The 26,497-nt window shown below is 45.1% G+C and overlaps 3 protein-coding genes across 13 annotated transcripts in view; 2 read left to right on the plus strand and 1 right to left on the minus strand.

Annotated features, from left to right (window-relative positions):
• MPP3 (membrane palmitoylated protein 3) overlaps nt 1–2,195 on the plus strand; it is a 31,433-nt gene extending 29,238 nt beyond the window's left edge. For 8 of the 11 annotated variants that reach the window (XM_040617305.1, XM_040617307.1, XM_040617302.1 and 5 more), the window contains one exon: nt 587–2,195. In XM_040617305.1, the coding sequence (XP_040473239.1) occupies nt 587–769 (183 nt within the window). In that variant the 3' untranslated portion in view covers nt 770–2,195. The remainder of the gene's footprint in view (nt 1–586) is intronic. The other 3 variants (XM_040617296.1, XM_040617304.1, XM_040617306.1) reach the window with 2 other exon arrangements.
• LOC121098856 (ras-related protein Rab-18-B-like) lies at nt 1,984–12,885 on the minus strand. Its single transcript, XM_040617308.1, has 7 exons — nt 12,770–12,885; nt 12,258–12,313; nt 11,877–11,938; nt 9,256–9,328; nt 8,205–8,323; nt 7,310–7,376; nt 1,984–6,429 (listed from the first exon to the last, which is right to left on the minus strand). The coding sequence occupies exons 1-7, from the start codon at nt 12,832–12,834 to the stop codon at nt 6,254–6,256; spliced, it is 618 nt and encodes a 205-aa protein (XP_040473242.1). The 5' UTR covers nt 12,835–12,885; the 3' UTR covers nt 1,984–6,253.
• Nucleotides 12,886–12,926: 41 nt separating this feature from the next.
• On the plus strand, nt 12,927–25,858 carry DUSP3 (dual specificity phosphatase 3). Its single transcript, XM_040617309.1, has 3 exons — nt 12,927–13,157; nt 18,758–18,984; nt 21,621–25,858. Exons 1-3 carry the CDS (start codon nt 13,036–13,038, stop codon nt 21,824–21,826), a joined length of 555 nt encoding a protein of 184 aa, XP_040473243.1. The 5' UTR covers nt 12,927–13,035; the 3' UTR covers nt 21,827–25,858.
• Nucleotides 25,859–26,497: the final 639 nt, after the last annotated feature.

A 26,497-nucleotide genomic window follows, 5' to 3' on the forward strand; every position in this document is an offset into this window, starting at 1 on the left:
AGTGACACCCACCCAGGCTGTTAATCATGTACCCACTAAATGCAGCATGTGGATGTCTCACAAGGACCAAACCTAGACCAGCTGCAGATGGGTCACATGTAAGTGTGGCAGAAATACTGAGAGTGCACAAGGTCATTATTTTAGGTAACCTGAACTTCAATTTAGACGTAACAGAACTTAATTCATTTCTTAATTTTAAGGGCTTATGTGAAAACTTATTGAACTTGAAGGCAGCGGGTCCAGCATTCTTTTGCAAATGCTGAGGAGGATGATTTTAGGTGTTAAGTTAGACGGCGACTCTTAACTTCATAAAATGCAGTGTCACCATCTTACGTCCCTCCTGCAACCTGTTTTTTCCCCCCTCCTTGTATCACCTCTTGCATTTTTTGAAACAGCCTACCAAATTCCAGCAGTAGCATACCGCTCCTTGATCTCGGTTGTAATGTCTTACATACCCTTTTCTAACAGTAGCAACTCTTGTTTAATTTCCTTTCAAAGTAATGACTTACTGTGCTTATACGCTTTAAAATGCTAGTAATTAAAAAGACACGCTGTAAATTTCATACCGTCTTCTCGTGTTGATCAGCAGGATGAAGAACAGCAGGAAATTATTAATTCAGCAGCATTCATTGAAGAGCAGTATGGCCATTTAATTGACACTGTACTGGTGAAAGAAGATCTCCAGAGTGCGTGTAATCAGCTGAAAACTGTGTTAGAGAAACTAAACAACGATTCCTTTTGGGTGCCAGTCAGCTGGGTTAGGTCGTAGCTTGTTATAAGCTGTTTAAGGGAAAGATTGTGTAAAAATGTCTTGTAAATATATGGATTAGAAAAGGGAAGTAAGTCAAAGTCACGTCAAAGCTGCTGGTCTATCTAGAAGGTCATACATAAAGACTGTGTGAGAAAAACTAAACAAAGTCAGAAGCTGGCACTGCCTGCCTGAATCAAAATCTTGGACAGCACTTGTCATTTAAAAGTGAATACTCAGACTAAAGAGATCAGTAAAACGCTGGGGTGACTTTTAGGCTTGTAAATAGGGCATTTTGTACAGTAAAGGTTCACAGAGGGTGCCCAGGCTTCCAAAACGTTTAAGTAGTACTGGAACACTAACCAGCTGGAATTTTCATCTTTTGACCACGAATTCTGTGGCTAGTTAAGGCATCTTACGGTACTTTTCAGGAACCAGTATGCTCACAGAAGAAGCTACTTCAGCTAGGTGGGAGGGATGGCCTGGGGGAGGGTGCTTCTACCATCTCAGTGACTCAAAAGCTCAACTGGCTGTCAGGCCAGTAAAACGTGTTTCCCTTTGCTCAGGATCATGCGTTGCAAGTCCTTTCCAATTAGGCACTAAAACTAGGCCAGTTGTATGTGGTAGATATTTTAGTGCTTGAGAGATGGGTTGGGTTTCTTTTACGTCCGTCCCACGTTTCCCAATGCCTCCAAGTTTTCTGGTTGCAGGTATTAAGCCTGCTCAGCCAGAGCTTGTGCCCACTTTCCCAGTCTCATCCTCCTGACGTAGGACAAATGTTAAACAACCTGTGGACACACCTGCATGACGAGCTGGCTCGTAAGCCAGAGACATTTTTTAATCTCTATGAAAATAAATGCATAAACTTAAAATGGGACTTTTAAGAAGCTTTTTTTCTACTAGACATCTTTGCAAATGCCACCTGATGGGACACCACCTTGACACCAATGTAGCAGCTCCAAAAAGAGCACCAAAAGGAGGAGGCTGAAGTAGGCTGAGCTACAGGTCCAAGTCATCATCCTTCCAGCATTTATCACTACCTTTGTTCCAAGTTGGGCAGAGGCTTCCAGAACGTCTTAATTGGCTACATTGAGTCCTGAAGAAGAAATCTTAACTGTTAGAGGACTTTGTATGTTCAAGTCTCCTGAAATATATACAGGATATTTAGATGGGGGTTAAGAAGAAAATGCAGAGGGATGGTTCTGGAAGCTTTGTTATTATTTGGGAAAAAAAAAATTGACTGTTGTACAGGTGCATGTTAGCTGAAACTAGTTCCTGTTTTCCATTGCTTGTGCTGAGGTCTGATTGTTCCGCTGTGCTGTGCCCTTTAACAAGACCCTCTGGTGTACCAGTCTGGTTCCTTGCATCTGAACAGTATGATGTTACTCTTGTCCCGCTGCGTTTAGCAAAACTAACACCACTGCCTATTAAAAATACATTTCTTTTATACCAGTGTCACTGAATCTACATTAACTCTAGCCCAAAAAATGGTGTAGGACAGTCACCTGGATTTATCTTCTCCGGAGATGTGTACCCCTGCACCTTTCAGGTACTGTCCTCTGTGTAGACACGAAGGTTCCCATTTCCACAGGCAGGTATCGGGCTTGGCAGGGCAGATTTGCTGCCGGAATGGTGATCTCGGTGGGTGCACGAGGACTCCTCCACGTAGAGGTGGGCCAGCAGCTCTGCCACTAACGCCCTCCAGTCTTCTCCCAGCACAGCCACCAAAAGTAACTTGGCTTACGAGACAGACATAGTGCCACGGGAATGTTGTGACAGATGTACCTTCATCCTATGGAAAACCTGAGTGTAATGTTTTAAAACCTAAGTAACAGCATTTAAAACAAAGTTTTTTTTATGAAAATATCAAGTGGCCAGACTGATCTCACCGTAGATCTATAGCGCAGGTTACAAAGCAGGTTTTTATAGTCTGCAAGACATAAATGTGTTTAGGGGATACAAATCTAAAGAAAACTAGGTAAGATACTATCTAAGGGTCAGAATTCACTTAAAACAAAGTTGCTGTCTATTATTTTGGAATATTCCAATGACTAGCAGGAAGCCTGAAGTGAAAACAAGTCATGTGAAATTATTCAGCCTCAAATCCCTTTGCCCAGCTTTTCTTCTGCCAGTATCCCCCAGCAAACCCTGAAAGAGCTTTTGCTTTTTGTGTCAGACCCACCGAACCGCTGCTCGGTCATTTTTTTCCCATTTACACACCACACCAGGCATATTGTGCACCTTGACTCACAGTAACTGAACTGCAATGTCGTTTAAGGGTTTTTCTCTTTCCAAAAGCACAAACCTGGCTCAAAACCTTCCTTCATCTATTCTAGCTCAAGCTTCGTGGGAAGTCAAATTAATTTCAAAATACAGTAATTCAACAAGTCCGTTTACTGAGCTATGAACTAGCTGCAGTTTAAACCCAACAGCAATAAGGACTAGAATTTCCCAACAGAACCTTTAAACCTGCTTCACGCCGACAGCAGCTCCCATTCCTCTTACTTGCCTGCAATTTATAGTTTAAATAAAGATACAAGCAGTTTTTCAGTAAAAAAAGATACCATCTTGGTGTTAAAAATAACCCAACCTCAAATTCTTTACTTAAGCGTGGGGGTGCGATAGTTTTGGAAACAGGGACCAAGTTCTAACTTGTTCTTGCAAAGTAAATAGTCACCACCACCTCAATTTTTCTCAAATTTTCTCAATCTTCAACAGCTCTTTGCTTACAACTTGCAGCTGTGACAGCATAGGCTAAATACTGCCCAGTGCCCATCCCTGCCAGAGCTATTTGTGCATGTTCACGGGACTTTCACCATGTCACGGACCAGCTTCTGATGACGCAGCACCAGTATCTATGATAATTTCCAGTGACACCGCCAGTCAAATTTGTCATACAGTTTATTTTCCTTGATATTTCTGGTTAGAAAGGCAAAGTTAGGCAACCAGATACCTTTTTCACTGCATATAAGCATTCCATAAGAGGAAGAGTTCACTCAAACCTAAACATTTTTACAATTTTACATTTCATTTTGCAAATCTGGAACTGTAGACACATTTCTTGTAGTTTTTAGTAAGAATGAGTGTGTATTTACATTGCTCCTTTCAGACCTGACTATATCCAAAACTGAACGAAAGACTGATTCATTTAGCCCGCTTCATTCGAAAATTGTTGTTGATGGCTTTTTGATGAACGATGAACAACTACAAAAATTTGCAAATTAATCAAGGTGGATTTTGATTCTGTTTTTTTTTCCTCAACTACAACAGAGGAAGCATTCATGCAGTAGGATTGCATGTGCAGCAAACTGAAGCGTGATGCAAAGGAAGATGGTATTACTTTCTAAAAGGCTGCCAGCTGTTTAGTTATGTATAAAAAAAGCCAGTCTTAAAAATAAAGACCTTGTAAAGGCAGCACAGATCGGCAAAGCAGTTTTGTCCACGTTCAACAGAACAGCAACAGAATGGCCACCTCTCCAGTCCCTTCCCAGGAAGTGTTGGGATGAAGCTACTACCTTGGTGACAGGCTCCTTGTACAAAAGTCATGCCCGTCACCATAAAAAAAACCCAAACAAACCACAAACAGCGGAGAATGCACCAGGACCACTGCATGACCTGATGATCACAAGCCATCCATCCCGGGATGTCTCCTTCCTGGCCTTCCCACCTGGTTTTAGGGCTTTGTTACAGTTGTCACAGCCTCCCATCCTCTGAACTTGGCTTCCAAGTCTTTTCTTGGGTCCAGCCTCCATTCACAGTTGTACTTGGGGATTCCAGACGATCCCAAGTTGACAGGTTCGCGTTTTTCCGACGGACAGTAGTTCAAACAAACCACGCCACCTGTGATCTGTTTACCGTGTGCCTATCCTGCTGCTGTCGGGCACCCCGACAGAAACTACTCCTCTTCTACTCTCTCACACAAGCTGATAGGAATAAATATCCCAGAGGGACATCATCTAGACCGAAACCAAGGGGAAAGCATAAGCAGCAGTCCTTCGGCTGGCTGTAAGCAGATGTTTCCACTGCTAAAGACATGAAAAACCTCCTGTGAGATCTGACGTCTCCCCCAGACTTATTTCAGCAGAGGGAAACACACAGGAGCGATCTTCCAACTATGCAGCCGCTTCTATCTGCTGCAAGGTGACGCAGAAACCTGTAACAGCTATTTCTACTCACTTTAGCAACAATGATACAGGCACGCTTTTGGAAAACGGCTCCACAAAGAGCAACTTCACAGGGGACCACTTTAGCTGCGGAGTGAGGTTGAAGTTGATACACCTTGTCCTCAGCTTGTGTAGTGGTAGCACTCGTGATATATCACTGCTGGTACTCAGGAATGGCACTCCCATGAACATAAATTAACTGGAGAGCCATCACTCATCAAAAAGCCATCAAAAAACAAAGGATCATCTTAAAAAAAAGGGCAATTTTTCTGTTCCGACTTGACAGTGTCCTGTATGAAAGTGTCTTTGAATTTACCACTTGTTTACATTTTAAATGCTTTTAATATTGTCCCCAAACTGGACACTTTCGCAGCATCGCAGGCGATCTTCTAGAGGCACTGCCACCGCGATCGGATCAGATGGCTAACACCTTCCACGACTCGGTTTGTTTTCAAGAAAAGGCAGCGCGTGTAACAAGGGCGAGGTGGAGATAATAAAATAAAATAAAAAAAAAAATGCCAGTTATCCGACAGAACTTCATCATGGGATTGGCAACAGACAGACTGTTATTGGAAACACCAGCATATTCTATGTTAAACTTAGTTTTCGCCCTGCAGTTGCTGACTGAAGGCAGGAGCATGGGTTTGCAGAGAGCCCTGGGAGCTGTAAAGAGGACCCACGATGTAAAGCAGCCCCAAACGATTCCCATTTCCCCACTGATCTTTGGTACAAAATACTGGAGAGCAGCGAGGGTAACCCACGGTGTCCTGCAGATGCAGCGGGGGCTTTTCTGCGGAATGTCTAAAAATTGAAGTGGCATCTCCACCTATTATTTGGCAACCCGCAGCAATTTTGACAGCTTAAAACCATCTGAAATAGGGAAACAATGTGACTGCTCAGGGTGACTCCTGACTGTTCTCTACAGTTTAGCCGCCCCAAAGACTCCCCTGCCATTCTGGGGAAGAGATTTTCTGTAATATTCCGAAATGGAGTAATACCTTATTTTATTCTAAGGCAGGAATTGCAGAAAAAGTCCATGCTGAACGCCTTACACCAAAAGCACAATACTTTAGGAAAGCACTATGATTTAATACTGCATAATCTGGCGGTTACCAGAAAAACATCGGGAGATAGCAGCTGTGCACGAGCAGAGAAAATGTATTTTGTTAATGAACCAAAATTACATTTTGCTAAACAGTTAGGGGTTTGGATCGACACGACTGGCGGTGGGTCAAACAAAGCACAGACTGGTGTTTGGACCTCCCCTTCTTTTTTTTTTTTTTTTTTTTTTTTCTTTAAAAAAAGCACGCACTCCGTTCAGACAGAACAGCCACCTGTGGATTTAAGCAAGCGGACAGTATGCACCACAGGAGCTTTTATCCTGCTGCGCCGAAGCTTCCATCAGCCGGACTCCTCGCTTCTCTGCTCTCTTATCCCAAAGACCTGGCGTCTGCAGGATCTTTATGACTAGCTCCTCAAAGGCATGTTGCACTCCGTCCTGTGTCTTGGCACTGGTCTCTGGTGGACGAGGATGGAGGGGGGGAAAAAGGTATTTTATCTTACTTGCAAGGAGTATTCCACTTTGTAAGAAGTTCTTTTGGGACCAGAGAGAAGATAAAATTTTTTCAGCCGGTGAACCTCCTCTCCATGCTCCCTGAACACACACGTAAGTTGAATATGACAAAGACATGTATCCCAGTCTGAAGCACCTCATTTTTCCACCTAAAAAAATTCCACAGCTCCCCATTCTCTCCATAATGGAGAAACAGAAATTCTTCTCAAGTTCTGATAATAAATCTACAGGATAATTATTCCTCAGCTAAGGTGGGGAACAAAGAATGCAGAGGGAATTACATGTTTTCCCCTACATGTTTGTTCCAGTTCCTTCTGAAAATCTTTTCAAGGAGCTTCACTTAAAAGCTACTTTAAAAAAAAACAAACCAAACAATTTGTTCCCCATCTTTATATCTCTGCATTGAACATTTTATTGTTGGTCTAAGAATATTGTCTTTTATGTAGCTGCAACAGAAATCAAAGAGGGATTACGCAAGGTGCTTGCTGACATCAGTGATGAGAAAGAAAAATTCCAATCTTCTGGGCTCTGAATTAAAAAATCCTGCTAGTTTCAAGGGAATATAAAATTTCTGCGTACACTGTATAGGAACTAAATCTCTTTCAGACAAAAGCACTTCCAATTGCAGTCGGTGCAGACCACCTCTGAAAAAAGTTAAAACCTACATCCACGCGTAGGAACTAATGCAGAAAAAAAAAAAACTTAATTAGGTCCTAAATAGTAAATCAACTTATCAACCTGAAATACATTTGTACACTTCATTCACGCTTAGTGATACCAAAATAAACATATGAATACACAAGTTTTTGGCACGGAGTTACATACCTATAAAAAGCAACGAGCGTTTCCTAGCGAACTGGAGTCCTTCTCTTCTCTCCACTTCACGATCAGGCTGTAGAGACGAACAAAGAACACGACTCCAATAAGCCACACTTGCCACTTTTACCAAGCCCCTGGAAAAGTGTCACTGCAAAAGTGAAGTTTTGCTGAAAAGCAAGTCTATAAAACCGTGTAGTAACAAGCAAGTGGATTTTCCCACTTTTAGATCACTGCTAGGCAGGCTGTTACGGGGTCAAACTGAAGGGGAGCAACATCAAATCGGTAGGAAATGAAGACGTTGCTATCTTCTGAAACAACTAGGAGCAAGATCCATGCCAGAAAGGAGATTTCAGTGGTCAGATCACGGATTTGGAAGGGGGCAGAGAGAACCTAGTTCAGGATAGCCACGCTGGAAACCTCTTCTAGTAAAGCAAAAGCGGAACATCTCACTATGCAACAGGCATCCAAGATCTGTCAAAACACCCCAGAATCATACATCAAGCAGTGCACCTCACCCCCCCAGAGATGCAAACTCTACAGCCATCCGAAGAGCTGACCTCTCCTTCCCCACCACCCATCCAAAACACACTCTGGCCAAAAAGCAAGCAGAAGTTGCACGGCAGTGAACTTCGCGGTAGAACCGTTTTCGTCAGAATCTCTCACTATCGTAAGAGGATTTCTCTCAATTGTGGCTCTCTAGGGGAGTTTCCATTCAAATCTTGAACAAGATCTGCTTCTAAAGTGACGTAGTAAGTGGAGTCTGCCCAACCTAGGTTACTTCCACAGCAAATCACCTCCTCACACAAGAGATGCGTTACTTTCGGCACTTAGCTCACATTTATGCTCTGTCAAGACTGAATCATCTGTGGAAGAGCCTAAGAGGACGCATTTCTAAACTGACCTTATCAGTTTTATTGCCAACTAACATCTTGACAGCGTTGCTTTTCGTGGCATACATTTCCAGCTCGTTCAGCCAGCCCTCGAGTCCTGTGAAAGTGTCTTTCCTTGTAACATCGTACACTGGTAACAGAGGAAAAGAGGCTTAACGGCTGTGGACTCTTAAACAAGGTTTACTTCGTTACAGCAGAACTTAGACCCTACTAGCTAACTACTGCCCCCAAAAGAAGGCATTATTAGGGAATTACAGAAAGAGGCATCAGCCATATCCTCATCCCAGCGCTGAACACGTTGGCTGTGCTCACCCAAAGTCACCCAGGATTACAGAACACGAGTGCCTCCGCAACTGGAAATCACGCTTACCAGTTCAAATCTTAACACCTATTACAAGTTCCGATGTAGGCCACACAATATTTGAAAATACCTATTTTGTCACCTCATTTAATAAAGTGAATTTTGGTCACCGATAACTTCCTAACTCCATTCACTTCATCACTAAGGTTTAAAAAGCTGCATCGCAGCCAGAAAAATGATTTTGTTCAGGAAGGTGCTCAACCTTCACAAACCCTAAAGAATCCCTTCTTTTTCTAATTGGTGGTGTCACACGGAAAGTGATGAGCCATTGACTACTTGTGCTACAAACTGCATGTCTTACAGTATTCACATCAATAGTGCCTGGGAGGGGGGGAAAAAAAAAAAAAAAAAAAAAAAAAAAGAGTAAAAACATTGGGGGTGGGGGGGAAGACAACACAAACCCTAATTTGCCTTAATACCAAAACCTCAAAATAGTAACTACAAAGCTAATAATTCATCCGCTCAACAGCTTGCAGGGCAACATACTTGTATTTTTCATTTAAAGTATTTTGAAGAAGCATTAGTTCCTGCTTGTGGTTTTACCTACTCCGTGTTTGAAGTAACGATGCAGTACTGTTGTAAAAACTGTAACCATTCCTCTGATTCCCTCAGACAACCTCCTTTCATGAAGGCAGGCACATTTCGGTAGTAATAAAGACCACTCTTTTTGTTATCATGTTTTCCTTTCATACACCTCCTACCTAAAACAACCCCTTGAGCTCCTCGGTAATAACTGGGAGTCAGTGTTCTAAAGCGCTCCTGTCCTGCCGTGTCCTACAGAGGAAAAAAAAAACAAACCAAACAACCAAAACACACACATAACATCAAATATATTTAGAACAAAAAATGTATTTTGAACTACACAAGATAAAGTTAAATTTTTCCTGACCGATAAGGACATGTGAAACCATAAGCCAATAGAATGAGGGGACGCAGTCAAAAAATAGCAACAGAAAACGGGTAAGGAGGGGTAGAAAAGCATGGAGAGGACTTCACTGAAGGTTAAAGCAATAAGCACAGACAACTGTAACATCAGCAAGACAACAAGCAAGTCAGTGGGATTCAAGAGAAACAAAAAAAGGCTCCTGCTGCAAGCCAAGCAGCTAGACTTAACTAATTAACAATCAGCTGAGCTGAACGAGGTGAGGAATAACTTGCTTTCCAGTGAGAGACACTGCAGGAAAGGAGACACAGTGGTTCCAAAAAAACCTCCCTTTGCCCCTCTACGGAGGGAAAGGAGAATCCAGTTAGAAAGAACTACTACAAGATTACTAAAACTCTAAGCAGGTAAGAAATTTTAAAATCAGTAGTTTCATTCAATTATTGCTGCAGCATGTCACACTTCCTCTCATGAATCTTCAAAATAGCTCCTAAGCGCATCGTGAAATTCAAAAACCCTCAAAACAAACAATAAGGAGGCAAAAGGATTACACCAATAGGATTTTTACCCCCAAAAAATCATTTCAGTTGATGTGCAGATTGGAATAGACACACTAACAGCTATAGTGTGATTTATTTCTTCTTTGTTAAAAAAAGAAACAAAAATTGGCAATATATTTACTTAATTCAGGTCATTGTTACTAAGGAGACGGCACTCTCGGGCATCTATGCCCACACGCACACTAAAGCCAAAGCCTCTTTTTTTACCTTGATGCACAGCACGCACATTAGTTTTTATTCAACATCGTTGAATAATTAGCAGTTTCTCCTTAACGCTGTTACAGACTGCTGCAAAAGTGCCTTTTCCAGCTATGCAACTTGTGCAAGCTCTTGCTGGGAAATCAAAAGCGAGGCCAGGAGACACACCCCTGCGCGATTATTAGGGCAAAGAAATCGTGGTTACTCTCAGCAAAGCTTCTGCTTCGTGTGCGGCGCGTTCAGAACACAGGCAACACGTCACTGGCTAGAGCGAGTGCGATGGTCTTCTTGCTCCAAAAGTGTGAATGAAAACAAGAAATTAATTTGAGGTTTGGCATTTATACTGCTTTTTTATTATCAGCCTGAGGTACATTTGTGCTCCCTTTCAAACAGTCCCAATTAATTAGTAATGACGTGTTCTTTCTCAAATACCTGTGACCACGCAATGAAAGTCCCTCCCTTGTAGGGTTCTTTCCTTCCATTTAGGAGAATACATGTTGTGCTTTAATATTATAAATAATCCTGATCACACAGCTGCTATCCGATTTCCCAGTTTGCAAGTGCTGGAAACACATGATCAGAAAGTTCAGGAGAAACGGTCAAGTCTCTCAGTAAATCTGAACCAACCTTTAAATCGTTCTGCACCAAGCATCATTTTTTGATGCTTTTAACCAAAACCAGTCAGCTGGAGTGTTTCTGGTGCGGCACAGACCCAGAGCCGTCAGGCAGAGCATCACCCCGGAGCAGAGCAGAGCATCTCCCAGAGCCTGAGCATCGCCCCGGAGCACAAGCATCGCATCGCATCGCCCCGGAGCACGAGCAGAGCATCGCATCGCCCCGGAGCACGAGCAGAGCATCGCATCGCCCCAGAGCATGAGCATCGCATCGCCCCAGAGCACGAGCATCGCATCGCCCCAGAGCATGAGCATCGCATCGCCCCAGAGCATGAGCATCGCATCGCCCCAGAGCACGAGCATCGCATCGCCCCGGAGCACGAGCATCGCATCGCCCCAGAGCACGAGCATCGCATCGCCCCAGAGCACGAGCATCGCATCGCCCCAGAGCACGAGCATCACATCGCCCCAGAGCATGAGCATCGCATTGCCCCGGAGCACGAGCAGAGCATCACATCAGCCCGGAGCACGAGCAGAGCATCGCATCGCCCTGGAGCATGAGCATCGCATCGCCCCGGAGCACGAGCATCGCATCGCCCCGGAGCACGAGCATCGCATCGCATCGCCCCGGAGCATGAGCATCGCATCGCATCGCCCCGGAGCATGAGCATCGCATCGCATTGCCCCGGAGCATGAGCAGAGCATCGCCCTGGAGCACGAGCAGAGCATCGCTGCTCCCCAGCCAGCTGTGCCCCAGTGCTGCCTGTCCTGTCAGCGCCTCTGGGCCACTGGGGCCACAGCTCGGCAAGCCCAACGTGCCCCAGAGGGCCTGGAGAACCCAGCTTGTGTAGGCGCAGGGGAGAGCAGACACAATCCCTGCTAGAATTGAAGGGAGGCTCCAGCCCAGCACCGCGAGCTCAGCAGAGGTGGAGGGAGGGCTCTGAGAGGTGGGGGACAGCAAGGGAAGGGGACAGCGGGGGAAGGGGACAGCCAGGCACAGAACCAAGCTCTTGGAGGTTTCACACCTGTCGAGAACCAGACTTGTCCCCATCCGTCGGAGCAGAACTTACCCATATCGCCAGCTGCACCACGTGGCCGTCCACCACCATCTTCTTCGCTCTAAAATCAACACCTGAGAGGTGAGGAGGAGGGACGGTGGTCAGCATGAAGAGACCAGTCCTGGCCGCTCCGGCCCCGGTCCCAGTCCCTGGTCCCCGGCCCAGGTCCCCCTCCCTGGTCCCTGATCCCCAATCCCCCTCCCCGGCCCCTGATCCTCCTCCCCGGCCCACGGTCCCTGGTCCCCCTCCCAGGCCTCCCGTCCCCCCTCATCAGTCCCCGGCCCCCGATCCCCCTCCCGGGTCCCGGCCCCCGATCCCCCTCCCCTGCTGCCAACAGGACCCAGAGAGAACCAGGGAGGCCCCCGCTGGGGGCCGGGGGGGCTCCGGGCTCACCGACGGTGGGCTTCAGGCACGGCTCAAACGCGCCGTCTGTGAAGCTCAGCAGGAGGCTGCGGGGAAAGAAACCCCGAGCTGAGCCGAGCCGAACCGAACCGAACCCAGCCGAACCCAGCCGAGCCCAGCCGAACCGAGCCCAGCCGAACCCAGCCGAACCGAGCCCAGCCCAGCCGAACCGAGCCCAGCCCAGCCGAACCGAGCCCAGCCCAGCCGAACCCAGCCGAACCGAGCCCAGCCCAGCCGAACCCAGCCGAACCGAGCCGAGCCGAGCCGAACCGAGCCGAACCCAGCCGAACCGAGCCGAGCCCAGCCGAACCGAGCCGAGCCGAACCCAGCCGAACCGAGCCGAGCCGAGCCCAGCCGAACCCAGCCGAACCGAGCCGAGCCCAGCCGAACCGAGCCGAGCCGAGCCCAGCCCAGCCGAACCGAACCGAGCCGAGCCGAGCCGAACCGAGCCGAACCCAGCCGAACCGAGCCGAACCGAGCCGAGCCCAGCGCCCCGCCCCCACCTGGACTTCCCCACAGCGCTGTCCCCGATCAGCAGCAGCTTCAGCGTGAGGCCCGCAGTCTCCATGGCGGTGGGGCCGGCGGCAGCTCCGCGCTCCCCTCACGCCGCCACGGCCCGGGCCCGCCGGGCGCCGCCGGCAGAGGCAGCTGAGGCGGCTCCGCCCATCGGGCGGCGGCCGGTGCCCGGCGGGGCGGGGCGGGCCGGGCCCGAGCCGCGGCGCCGAGGGGCCCCTGTGCCAGGCCGGCGCGGAGCGGCGCGGCCCCGGCCATGTCCGACTACCGCATCTCGGTGGAGGAGCTGAACGACCTCCTGGCTAACGGGAGCGGCTGCTACAGCCTGCCCAGCGCGCACAGCAACGAGGTGGTGCCGCGCATCCACGTGGGGAACGCGTGAGTGCGCCGCCGGGGGGCTGCACGGGGGCGGGGGTGGGCCGCGGGGGGCCGGCGGGGGCCGCGGGGCGGGGGTGGGCCGGGCCGGGCCGGGGAGGGCCGCGGGGCGTCGGGGGGCGTCGGGGCCGGGGGGGGCGCAGCTGGAGGCGGAGGGGCCCGGGGCCCCGCGGGGCCTGTCCCGGGCTGCGGGGCCTGTCCCGGGCTGCGCGGCCCCGGGGTCCCGGGCGGGGCGGGCTCAGCCCCGAGGCCTGTGGCTGCCAGGCCCGGGCGCCGGGCTCCTGCTGCCGCCTGGCGGGGCGGGGCGCGGGGGAGCCGGCTGCGGCAGCGCTCGCTACCCCGCTGGAGCCCCCAGCCCAGGGTAGAACAGAGCGGGAACGGGGTTAACGCTGATGGGGTCGCTGAGGAACGAACGTCAGCTGGGCCTCGCCCCCGGTGCTCCCCGCTCCCCGGGCAGGCTGCGGGCAGGCTCCTCGGGCCCGCACCCCGCTCACCACCTGCGGGGGCAGCCGGGCTCGGCGGGGCCTGGCCGGGGCCACGAACGTTTCAGCGCTCCGACCCGGGCCCTGCGCTCCTCTCCTCAGCGCTGCCCTGCTGCCTCCGGGCTGCGAGGCCGGGGTTTACCTGTTCCCCGCCTGTCACATCCCGCTCATCCCCTTCCCATCTCCAGCCACCTCACCTCTGTGAAACGGGGGGGCTTTTTGGTACGTGTGGAGCGTACTGGGTCACTGTTCCTACTGGGAGCTTGTAAGGCCTCAGGAAATTTAAGTCAAACCCACAGGTTTTCGTTAACTTTCTCCTAAGCCAAACCCAACGCTGTTTGTTGCTGCCAGTTGATGCAGCAGGGCTGGGGACAGGACCAGAATTATCTCAATGGCCAACCTGACAATCATCTCCTTCATGTTTTTAGCAGTTGCCTGGAAGAAATAAAGTCATAGCCTGCAAGGATTTGCAGGCTAAATAATAAAAAAATAACTTTGAAGGTGGTAGGCTGCTACTGAGTAGAGTAGTTTTCATTGTTCAGTAACTAATTTTAATTAAGCAAGACGAACTTCAATACGTGCAGGTGCAAGGTTGTCTAGGAGCAGGCATGCGTAAGATGCAGGATAGAAAGTGTCTGTCTAGTGGAAAGCTTTACCACTGAGAAGGGCTTTTTATATACTAATTGACAACTGAAAAGATCTGGAGCACCAGTGCAGTTTGTAGCATAAAGAACAGTTCAACTGTTAGTCGGGCTAACAGACAGCTATCGGTGTTTTTTAAAGGATGCTGAAAAATTGTGGAGGACAGCTAGAGGTAAGAAATAACGGTGGGCTGAAAAAGCTCGTTCACAGGGGGAACGATCAACCTGCTTAATTTGTCAAGGCTTAGGAGGCAATAATATCTTTGAAGCATCCACAGAGAGTTAAAAAAATGCTGAGGTCTAGTTGAATGGGTGAGTGTCTGTTGAAGTTCAGTCACTGCAGGGTGAACTTTGACAAGCTCAAACTGGGAATAACACCGGATCTCAAGAGGATTTTTTTTTTTGTTTCAAGTGGAGTTGTGGTATATGGCATTGTAAGTAGCATTTGCTATATTAGTTGTCATTCTGCAAGGATTTGGAGCTGTGCAGATATGTTTTCACGCCGTTTCCAGCTACGTGTCCCTCTTTTGTACTTTCCTTGTGTAAAGATAAGGCTGAAGAGGGATCTGTTTGCCTAACTTGACTCCCTTCTCCTACGAACTGCTGGGGAAGTGAACCTGCTTTGCACTCAGTATCTCAAACCGTGTGCGTTTGTGAGTCCGACAGCGTGCAAAGCATCATAAAGCTTTTACTACTGTGTGCAAGAACTAAGCCGTAGCTTTGTTCGGGGGCCGTGTTTGCAGTTCATTACCCTGTCTTGGGCTGCTCTAGCATCCGCGCAGAGCTCGGAATACATCTTGTACTTGAAGCTGCCTTGGTGCAGTGCATCTGGTTGGCGCTTGCCTCCTATCTCGGGTTTGGCTTTTCTTGCACAAATCCCGTTACTGAATCTCCGAGGAATCGTCGGAAGCACTTTGCGCTGGGCTGCAGGGAAATCCGGGAAGGCAGTACAGCAGGAGAGCAGTCACACAGTCATTTGATCTGGCATTCAGATCTCTGCTGTGACTTGATGGATCAAAACTTTCTGCAATATAGGGCCACAGCGGCAGAGATTTTACAACAATAAGAATTCCCAGAGCAGCCACATCTGTAGAGTTTTAACACAGAGGGATTGGAATCCTGATACGTGGAATAAAATTTGAACAGGAACTCACAGGAAAAAATTAAAACGCCCGAGTGAGATCCCAAAACTTCTGTTTGAAACCTTTTAGAATATTTTGCGTAGGGGTGCTGCTGCCTCTCCTTAACAGTAGTAACTCGTCTTTAGATAAAAATGACAGCGCAGAGACATTCAGGTGGATGATATTAAATTGGGTCACAGTGTAGAATAACAATTTATCTGTCAAATGACTTCAAGTTACAGGCAGAGCCGAAGTACTAGATCTTCCAGGCAATACATGAAAGTCATAATTAATGAAAATGCAGAGGTAAAATGATAAAATATTTTGAAAATAATGGGTTTGCATATTACAGTAGACAGTTCTAATCTCAAGAAGATCAGACAAAAAATTTGTGAAGAGTAAAAATCTAATATTACCAAGACAAGGATTGTTATCTAGATGACAGACTAGCATGATTATATATTTTCCAAGCAGTAACAAAAAAAGAATTCAGAATACGCTGGAAGTACAAATAATTTTCTATTTCTGTATGAGTCAAGATGTGTTTCAGTGTAACATCATAGTTAGTGACCAGGACAGCTGGACAAAATGCATCTTTATCAGATGCACCAATGCCCAATCTGAGTTTTCTGTCTGCTTTAATGTGTGTGGGTCGCCCATGAAGCAAGTCTTTGTTCTTAATTTGTAGAAGTGCATGTGTGTTGTAAGGAGTATGAAAAGCATTCTCCCAGAATTAATGTTAAATCTGGTGACTATAAGGGAAGAAGTGAGAAAACAATTTTGGCAATTAAAATATGTCGATGTGCTGGCTTTTTTTACCATTAAGGACTTGGTTTATTTGCTGATAATCCCATATAGCAATACTTTTATAGCCTCGCGTACCCTTAATTGCTGATGCATGGTGTCTCTTAAGACCTGTGTTTTGTGGCTGGTAAAATTGTTCATCTGTCTTCAAAAGAAACACTTCTTACTGGTGTTACAGGATGGAAGGTTGAGAGTTCCTCATATTGAGAACAGACAAGATTCTGCCGTTTTTCTTGAGAAAACAGAAGCTGATGTTAGCATCTCTCTGCTCTTTGGAGGAGCTAGAATGAAGGCAGCTGGATTAAATGATAAGGATGGGAGAGATCCAAGGACTGTTTGGAAAGGGAGAAAAAAAATGGCGTACAAGTACTTTCTTCTTCGCCTCTAGCTGTGTAAGAAAATAACCTATAAAATCTGCAAAAATCATTCACTGGGAATGAGTTTGCCTCCACGGGAGCCTGTCTGTGTTACCAGATTCAACCATGATCCCAGGACATGGGTTCCTATTGATCCTGACCACTATCACATATATACTGAACTATGTACTATTATTTAAACCATATACTTGCCCCACTAAGCATAGGAACTCATAGCGGAATTAACATTTTTTTGTTTTGGCCTTGCATTGTAGGATTTACTTTTGTGTTGCAAGCAGAATTCCCCAGGCACCGATACTTGTCCCCTGGCACAGCTGATGTCCTTCCAGATGGAAAATCTGTCAACATTTTGTTTGGGTAATACAAATATTTGGGTCATTGCCATAGTAGTTTGGCACAGACAGCAGAAAATGTAGAAGCCTCGCTCGTGCATAAGGATTCACCTGCTTACGCTACAGTTTAAGGGGTGAACAGTCATTAGGAGAAAAGGAACGCTCTTGATGGTCGTATAGCCATGAATGATGTGAAAATTGTGAGTGAATGCACTCAGAGATTCATCTATATCTATGATATAGATATAAACCAACTAATTTGGGGTGTTTGTTTTAACTTTTTAGAATAGCTGAGTGTCTTGCCAAAACCCTTAGGTGCATTGCCATCTCTTAACAACTTGTCCAAGAAGATACAGCACAGATGCTTATCTGGGGCTCAGTTTAATATTAAGACTCCTTGTATTTGCAATTTATGACTTCAACCATAGGAAGATTTTCTAAAAGATTTCTGTTTCCACACCAAGTTGGGCACATAGTGAAAGCTGCCTTTAAAAACGATAAAGGGTTTTATGCCTGTTCAGGCTACCTCTTTTCACAAGGTGTGCAGGAACTGAATCACCTTTCAACTAAAGCCTTCTGTCACGTTCTGCTAGTGTTGACCAGTGGGCTCGGATTTTTCTAGGACACCACGCTGTGACAAAAACATTCTGGGTTTTCTTCTTCCTGGGAAAGTGAGGCAAGTATCGGGACTGGCATACGGAAACGATCAGGCTCAGAATGATAAGTAGTGGTTTTACAACAAAAGGGAGTCGGCGGTCTCCTCATATTATTTAATGGTTATCTCATCTTACAATGGATTGCGTTCCAGTGCACAAGTAGGGACTGGTGCATGACCAGTTGCGTTACGCAGCAGATTTTGCTGTTGTACAACCTGCAGCTTTTATCGGAGCTTACGGCATTATTACTGGAGCTAATTCGTAGCCATCATGGAGCCTGAAAGGCATGATTATTATGTATCGTCCTGCTCAGTGGCTCACTAATAGGGTAGGGTGCTCTTTTAGCCACTTAAAGGGGGAAGCAGGTGGTTTTGCTACGATTATTTGATAGAATGGAGGAGTTGAGAAGGGCTTAGCTGACCAAAAAGTACTGAATGCTTTCTTAAGCACTTAAGTATCTCAAACATAATCCATCTGGATTCTTTTCCATTCAGATATCGATTTCAACTAAGACACTAAAAATTATAATACCTGTGATAAAAACACTGGGTGGTGAAGACTGAACTATTTCGCTACGTTGCTGGCTTTTGGCTAGCCTTGCCAGGTCTTTCCATGACTTTAAAGACGTTGAATAGCGCAGGGACAAAGCACTGCACCTCATAGGAGTCTCCGGATGAGACCTTTGAAGATGCAGGAACATTTACTCATAATTAGTTTCTATCTTCCTGTGGCCACAGTGGTTAAAATTACCCCCTGAAATGTCGAGGGCCTGACAGTACAGGCTTATTATAACTGGGTTTTAAATTATCTTATGTAGATAACAGTTGATCTTAGAAGTTACTGTCCTGGGCTTCCTCTTATCTCCAGTATTTTCTTACTTTGGCCAGAATTTTATGTTCCCAAAGAGTTACAGTGTTGTGCCATAGTAGGGTCTGACAGATTAAGTTTCGTGTGTGCTCTGCTCGGTGGTCAGCCAAAGAAAGTAGCGTTCTCTCACGTACAAGTAGTGACCCTGGCTCTAAATATTTCTGTGAATTTATAGTCTGTAGCTAATTCACTTCTGGGCACAGTATATTACGCATCTATTCATAGAAAAAGAAAAGTTTTGATTATCAATACCTTCTGGGGACATCATTAATACTGAGATGATTCAAGTTCTAATTGTTTTCTTGACACTTCTTGTCATACAGGTTCATAGCCAAGAACATTATGAGGCTGCAGCGTCTGGGAATAACCCATGTTCTGAATGCAGCAGAGGGAAAGTCATTCATGCACGTGAACACTAATGCAGAGTTCTATGAAGGCACAGGCATCAGATACCATGGCATTAAAGCTAACGATACACAAGAATTTAACCTCAGCCGCTATTTTGAGGAGGCAGCTGATTTTATTGAGAAAGCACTTTCCCAGAAGGATGGTAAGGCAAACTGAAATGTCTTTCTACTGTGTTTTCTGTGCACTGTGTATGTTTCTTAGCAATTCGCTTCACTGTTTCAAATGGTTCTTTGCTCAGGTTATCAGCTGAACAACAAAGTCAGGAATTCAAATCAAAGATGTCTTAATCCTCTGTCTAAACACGTAGGTCTCCAGTACATGGCAAGTGGAAGTCTGTCACTTTAGGGGTGACTTTGAAAAGTGAAACAGCTGCTGCATCGTATAACAGTGCCTTTCTGGGAAGATGTGTTCTTAATTTTTCCTTAGAAGTAGTAAATCACATTAAAAAAAATAATTCAGTATCTAAACGTTTTTTCAGGACACTAGAAATTATAAATTAAAGGCACAAGTGATACAAGTAATGCTCTGCTGAAGAGTACTCGCACAACCTGCTATATGGGTTTTTTTTTTCCACATGTGCAGTAAGGATAAAGGCTATGGCCTTACAATTTTTATTACATTAAGTAGTTAAATTATTTTACGTGATGGTTACCTCTTTATTCCCTAGGATTGCAGAAGGCTGGAGATATTTGCAGTGTTGTTGATTGCTACATTTCTCTGCAGTGTGTTTCCTCAGAGCAGAAATCCTAGGGCATAGTGCAGTGGGTCAGATGGTGTTTGTTGTTGTCTGACTATTTCAGCATACCCGTTATTTCTACACATGCTTAATTTCTTTCTCGCTTCATGACTGAACATGTAAAAGGAGGAACAAACCACAATTCTAGAATTTCTTTCTCTGGGCAAAAAGGGTGCTAGAGCTGTAACGTGCTTTTGACAGATGGAAAGAAATTTTACCCCTGGTTTGGGGGAGTATGAAAAATCCTAAAAAATTGAAATGCTACTCTCCCAGTTAGCAGTGTGACTCACTGAAACAGGTTGCAGTAGGGAAGAAGAGTTTAACAGTGCCCGCTGTGGCATGACTGTCCCTACTCAGTTTGATCTAAAACAGTTGCAGTCAATCTGGATGTGCAGGAGCGGTTCTATTCGCTGATTCTTTCGGTCTCAGTAGCTGTCTGCTGTGCCTACCGCTGTTTTCTTCCCGTGGCAAACAAAGAGGAACTTTGTGGCTGGTTGGTGCTGGAGCCAGGTTTAAAATGAACTTGCTACTGCAATTTGATAGGGTTTTTTTGACGTTGAAGTATAGGCTAAGGGTAGGGAGGAGGGATGCAGCAGTATTTTCCTTCAATTTCATTTTAGTGTTTAGTTGCATGAAGTTGTGGGAGGCTGGTCTGGAAGGCAGCCTTTAAGACGCTGCCTTTCACGGAGGAAGGCTAGAAAAACCCTTTTGCTTCTGATAAGACGCAGAAAGGAAGTGAATTGTCTTGCACACGTATGATCAATAATCTCTAAATCTTGCTGATTTATGGCTACAAGCTCTCAAGAAATCCTGAGAATGAATTGTTTTAGTGGTTTTAACTTGCTGCTGCTGAGATATCTGCCTTGAGCCGAGAAGCCTCTGCGGCTCAAGGCAAAAATGTACAGGCTTTCGGTTGCTGTGGTTCAAAGCAAGTTGTGGTTATGATGAAAATGGGTGTGTATGGTTCATCTGTTCTCTTGTCTCAGAAAAAAAAAATTACCCTGGAGAGTATCTCCCACTGCATTTGTGAAGGGGAATATTTTTGTGTCTGGAAAAGCAGGTCAAAGAGGAAGCAGCTGAGAAGCTGTAGAATCAAGTTAGATTTCTGGAAGGGAGCAGTGGCCTGCTTTAATTGTTGTTGGATTCCTACCTACAGGGTTACCCATGTGGTGGGGTAACCTCGGCTGGGCACCAGGTGCCTACCAAACTGCTCTATCGATCCCCCTCTTCAGCTGGACAGGGGGAGAAAAATACAATGAATGGCTGGTGGGTCAAGATGAGGACAGGGAGATCACTCACCGCTTGCCATCATGGGCAAAAGAGGCTCGACTTGAGGATATTAATTTATTACCAATCAAACCAGAGTAGGGTAATGAGAAATAAAAGCAAATCTTAAAATGCTTTCCCCACACCCCGCCTCCCTTCTTCCTGGGTTCAACTTCACTCCTGTTTTTTTTTTCTACCTTCTCCCCTCAAGTGTGGCAAAGTTTAAAATACACTGAAGACGGAGAAATATGCTGCTTGTCATATGTTGCATCTCTTCAAAAGACATCCAGCCTTTTTGCTGCATTTGTGCCCTTTGGTACTGGTCATCTCTAGGGGCAAGGCTTATTCTAAACCACAAAAGGTTGGAGAAGTGTAGTTAAACAGACACAGTTTGATTCTTTGTAATATAGTAGCAAATATTTTTTAGTGTGGATGTTAGATATCTAATGGAAAATTTTTATATTGCTTTGTAATATAGTAGCAAATATGTTTTAGTGTGGATGTTAGATATCTAATGGAAAATTTTCATATTGCTTTGTAATATAGTAGCAAATATGTTTTAGTGTGGATGTTTGATATTTTTTCTGCATTATCCTTGATGACAGAGTGATGACACCTTTCTTCCAAGTTCTACGGGTCTGCTTTAGCATTCTGAATTTACCGTTCTCGCGCTGTTCAAGGACTAACATTATTAAGCTTTATATCCTAGCTATTCCATGTTGCTTTTCAAACGTATATTCCAGTATAACCCAAACGATGACCTGTCTTCCCTGCAGGACAAGTGTTTGTGCATTGCCGTGAGGGCTACAGCCGTTCTCCTACACTGGTCATCGCCTACCTCATGCTTCGCCAGAATATGGATGTCAAAACTGCACTGAGCACCGTCCGGCAGGAGCGAGAGATTGGCCCCAATGATGGCTTTCTAAGGCAGCTTTGCCAGCTCAATGAGCAGTTACTGAAGGAAGGCAAACTGAAGCCCTAGAACAGAGCACCGTAGTATTTTCTGAAGTTTCTCGAACCATCAGAGGATGTCTTCGGTGCTTTAGATTCCCAAACCCCAACCGCCAAGCTAAAGTCACATAATGTGAGGGAGACGGAATTCCTGCTGTTGTCTAGTGAAAGTATCTTTCTCGAATGCTGGGTCTGTCTTTCAGGGTGGCACAAAACGGTGTCACTGGTCGGAGCTGGTGCAGTAAAGAGGTGTTTTTAGAGGGGTAACTCCAGTGGTACCAGCTGTCTTCACATGTATTTCAGAGCCCCCTGCAGACTCTGTAGCGTATGTGGTTTGCGTTGACGTGGAGTGTGATTCATTTAAGCCTTGTCTTGTATCCCACCAGAGCACCGTTTTCTGAGCCCCAACACGCTCTTCACTCACTCTTAATTAAGTACTGTATTTTCTAAAGTTTCGTTTTCATGCACACAGGTGCCTAAAGTTTGAGTGTAGGAGCTTCAAGGAATGGAGGAGCATGTGTAAGAAACGCACAGATGCACTCGCTTGTAAAATGAAGTGTATGCAGTGTTGTGTTCAATGTGGATTTATGCAATACACAGTGTGTGGTAGTAAAGCCATTCCGAGCCCAGTCCCGATGCACACTATTTCCAAGAATATTTGTACCTCTTGCTGTTGCGATTGACATGAAATAGTCTGATATTAAGCGCTCTTTTATTTTTGCTTTGAAATCATGCTAGAAAAAAATGCAAAGAGCAAATGTCAAGGAAAAAACTTGAGCAAGGAGGAAATAATGTCTGTATTTAGGAGTGCTTGTACTGGATGTATGATGAAGTCCTGATTATCGGAATATAATGGCTCCTGAGGCTTGTATTGAATTACAGCATCTCTCTCCCTTCTTTGCCATCACTGTTCATTAACAACGGAGTGAGCACATATGCAGATTACTTCCAGTAGGGCAACACAGATGTGCTTATAAAGCAGTTTGCAGAGTTACACTCTTGATTTCTTGGAGTGCTTGCATGGTACCATTAAATAGAAATAAGCATTGTTACGTGCCACGCTGAATAGGAAACATTTCCTTTCTATTAAAATAAAGGATGTCTTGATTCCGTTTGACATACGGATGAAAAGAGTCATTGCAACGTTGCGAGTATGCCTGATTTAATGTGTAAATCCGTACCTGTAAATTACAGCACTATATTAACACAGAGGATCTCCCCCGGCAGACTCGGAATTGTTGGCAAAACTAACAGAATCTGAGATGTACGTATTCCCTTTTTATCTGTGCTTTAATGCGGTTCTGGATTGAAAATCTTAACACTACTTTGAACAGAGACACTGTTTTACTAGTAACACACGTAAGCCCAGATCTGTTTATTTATATTCAGTTCACTAATCAAAAATCACAAAGGATGTACGCTGTTGTACTTCTAGTTGGGGTTGTGTGTGTGTGTGCATGTGTGTAGTTCTGTGTAGCTGGATAATTTTATCGACATGAAAGTCGGAGGTTATTATCCAGGTTGAAGACGGCTTGTTTCTGTTTCCTTGCACAGGATGGGAACTGCCACATCAAGTAGCCTTTTCTCCTTTGTGTCCTTTGAAGGGACAACTGGGGGACATTCTGCACAGGGTTTCCTTTCACCTCCCTCCGGTCAGTCAGTATTTAGGGCTTGCTTTGAATCAGAATGGTTCAGTAATAATGAGTAGAAGTCAAGCTCATTGGTTAATTATACTCCTGTTTCCTTTCTCCTATTGTATCAGTATTAAATTAATTGCTTCTTCAAAAATCCTGGTTACTGATTTCATGTTGTGGAGCTTGGGGAATAGGAATACTGGCCTTATCTTTTCTGCTATATTTACTTTTTCATGCTGCAATCTTATTTATAAATCATACCTTAAAAATGTTTACTATAAGCATAGATCTTTTTTTCTATCTCATCTCACACCATCTATCCGCAACACCTATCTGCACTACGAGAAAAAAACGAAATAATGGAATTTATGTGCATGCACAATACCTTTGACCTGTTACTTAGAAGTCAAAAATTCCAGTCCGTTAAAGAGCTAAGAAACTTAGGGATTAGATTTTTGTTACTCTTCCATAGATTGTAAGAAGACTAATATTAAAACCAGAATGGTTTATTGAAATTGAGTGCGTTGAAATTGAGTGCGTTGACCTTATGGTGATGGTTTTGGTTTTGTCAGAAATACCGACAAATCAAGATACAGGAATTTGTTCTTATATTCAAGATGTTCTTTCAATTCGCAGGACACTGCTCACTTCTAGTGGTAACCCCAGGGGTACTCTGGCCCATTTCTCTCGGTATAACGAAACTGATTTAACAAACATTTTGTAATATGAGGGTGGAGAGGAAAAAATAAGACAGTGCTATAAACTGATCTTCAGACTTGCGCTCTGAGACGGTATATCCTATTTTGAGTTACCGATAGGTGACTGAGTAATGAAACCATTTCTAGCTGTGCTTTTAGAGGAGGCTAAAAATAGTTTGAATGTCAGACCAGTGCTCCCTTAATGGATCACACCCTTCCCCTTTCAGTCTTATCTTGCTGTTTAAGTACAGTAACGTTGCAAATTCCTCTGCCTGTTTTAGCTGGCCAAGAAGAGCTTGTACGCCTTTAATCCGTAATGATATGCTCTATACTTCGAAATTTCTCTTTCTGATTGTAGAAGGAAAGATTGTATAAAACCAGGAACGAGAGCTTTCTTTCCATGTAATATGAAATTGAGAAAGCACTGGAAGAAATACACCTTTTTATTCATCTGGAATCACTGCACACCTGCTGTGAGATGCACCTTACGAGCTTTCTAATGGGGAAAGGTATTCTTTAAAACAACTATTTCTTGCAAATAGCAATGCTACATTTTTGGAGTTCAGACATCTTGGTTATGGCTAGTGTGATGTGGATTTACATTAATAACGTTTACCCTGAATAGTGTGGTACATTCAGTGTAGAAAACACTCTGCAGAAGGGATGGGGTCTCTAAAATGCACATCTATTATAGAACAAAGATACCTACCCTGTCAAATCCAGCAGAATTAGTGAAGTTGGAGGGGAGGGGAAGAGTGGAGGTGAGAAGCTGTTAGCATTTCATAGCAAGGAACAAAGAAGAAAGGCCAGACAGAGAAACTGATGCTACGTGTAAAACTAAATACACCATCTACTCATGCTGAACTAAATATTTCTCAGCCATTGCATAAGCACAGGAGATAAGTTTGTAACTAAAAATTTAGATTCAAAGCAAAAATCACATTTTCTAAGCGCTTGCTTCATCCCTGGGTCCTGCAGCTGCGACTACGATGTGGACAAGCGTTGTACCTAGCATGCTACTCTGAACCGTAGGTACTGCCAGAAAATACTTTGTGAGAGAACGTTGCAATATGTCACTGCTGAAAAGTGAGCATGTCATGAAGTTATTTCAAACTTAGAATTAATAGCATTCAAATGCAGGACTATTAGCCACGGTATGTTGTATTGTAATTCCATTTTCGGTTGTTGAGCCTGTGTTAGTATTGGGCATGTTCTTTTACAACGTGAGTATGGCTGACTTACCTCTCTTGGTGATGTAAGAATTAATTAAATCTTCCTAAAAGGCCTTGGAGATGAAAAGCACTGTGTGTAAGAACACTAATGCTCTCTGAGTTGAAAAACAAATTTGTGTCAAATAGATCTTCCCCCTGCTGAACAAAGGAGAACATCAGAAAGGGTATTTGCAATCTTTGTTTTTATCATTTAAATGTTTTCATTGAGCTGTCTTCTGTTGTCCAGAACTAATTAGATCTGTGATGTTAGAACTAGAAGCAGGATTTTTTTCCCCTTCTTGTTTTAAATTAGTTTTGCTGGTTTACTATCATGTTTTTAGCACACAGGCAGTATCTAATGGAATCTCAGTATAGCACAGAAGTTTCTTCTAAAATTACTTGCTGGGCTTTGCCAATGAATAAAACTGAAAATAGAACAGGCCTGGGAGGTATCTTCTAAGGATTTGTTCGTGAGAATTAATTCATTTCTTCTGTTCTGCAAATAAATAATGGAAATCAATTACGTGTGGGGGTTTTCTTCTTGTTGGCTTTTTTTTTTAATTCTGCCAAGGTCGCTGGCTCGTTGGCTCACCAGATGGAGCTGTAGGCTTGTTATTCTGCACCAGCTCGTCATCATTTCTGCCCTGAACAAGGCTGTTGTGTGAAATCTCATGAAATATTACCTCTCTCCGGCGAGAGAATACTAAGATTCCATTTATTCTTGGCTGCTTGGAGATCACATCACAGCGTTCAGACCGGTCTGTTCACAAGGGTTGTGTGTGACCCAGCAAAATTTGCAGGAGGCAGATAAAACTCGCTTGGGGCAGGGTGGCTGAAAAAAACCTGAGGAAAGAACTGTTTGAGAAGCGAACAAGTTCTTCCTGAACACGTCAGAAAGTGAATTCCCAGACAGGGTGTAAATTAAGAGCAATTGTCCACAGGTAAGCTGAGGTTGCGTGTGGGTACCTGGATGCCCGACAGACCATCCCGTGGCCCAGGGGTGGCCCGGGGGGGGGGCACAGGGAGCACCAGAGGCTGCGAGTGATGGAGCTGATTTCAGAAACTGGTTTGCTAGTGCGTGCCGACCTCGGAAGGCATTGCAGTGTAAACACATGGGGACAGAAGGCTGAGCTGAGGAAGCAGCAGCACCGGATTCAGG

This window comes from Falco naumanni, chromosome 18 (assembly GCF_017639655.2).
Source record: "Falco naumanni isolate bFalNau1 chromosome 18, bFalNau1.pat, whole genome shotgun sequence".
NCBI lineage: Eukaryota > Metazoa > Chordata > Aves > Falconiformes > Falconidae > Falco > Falco naumanni.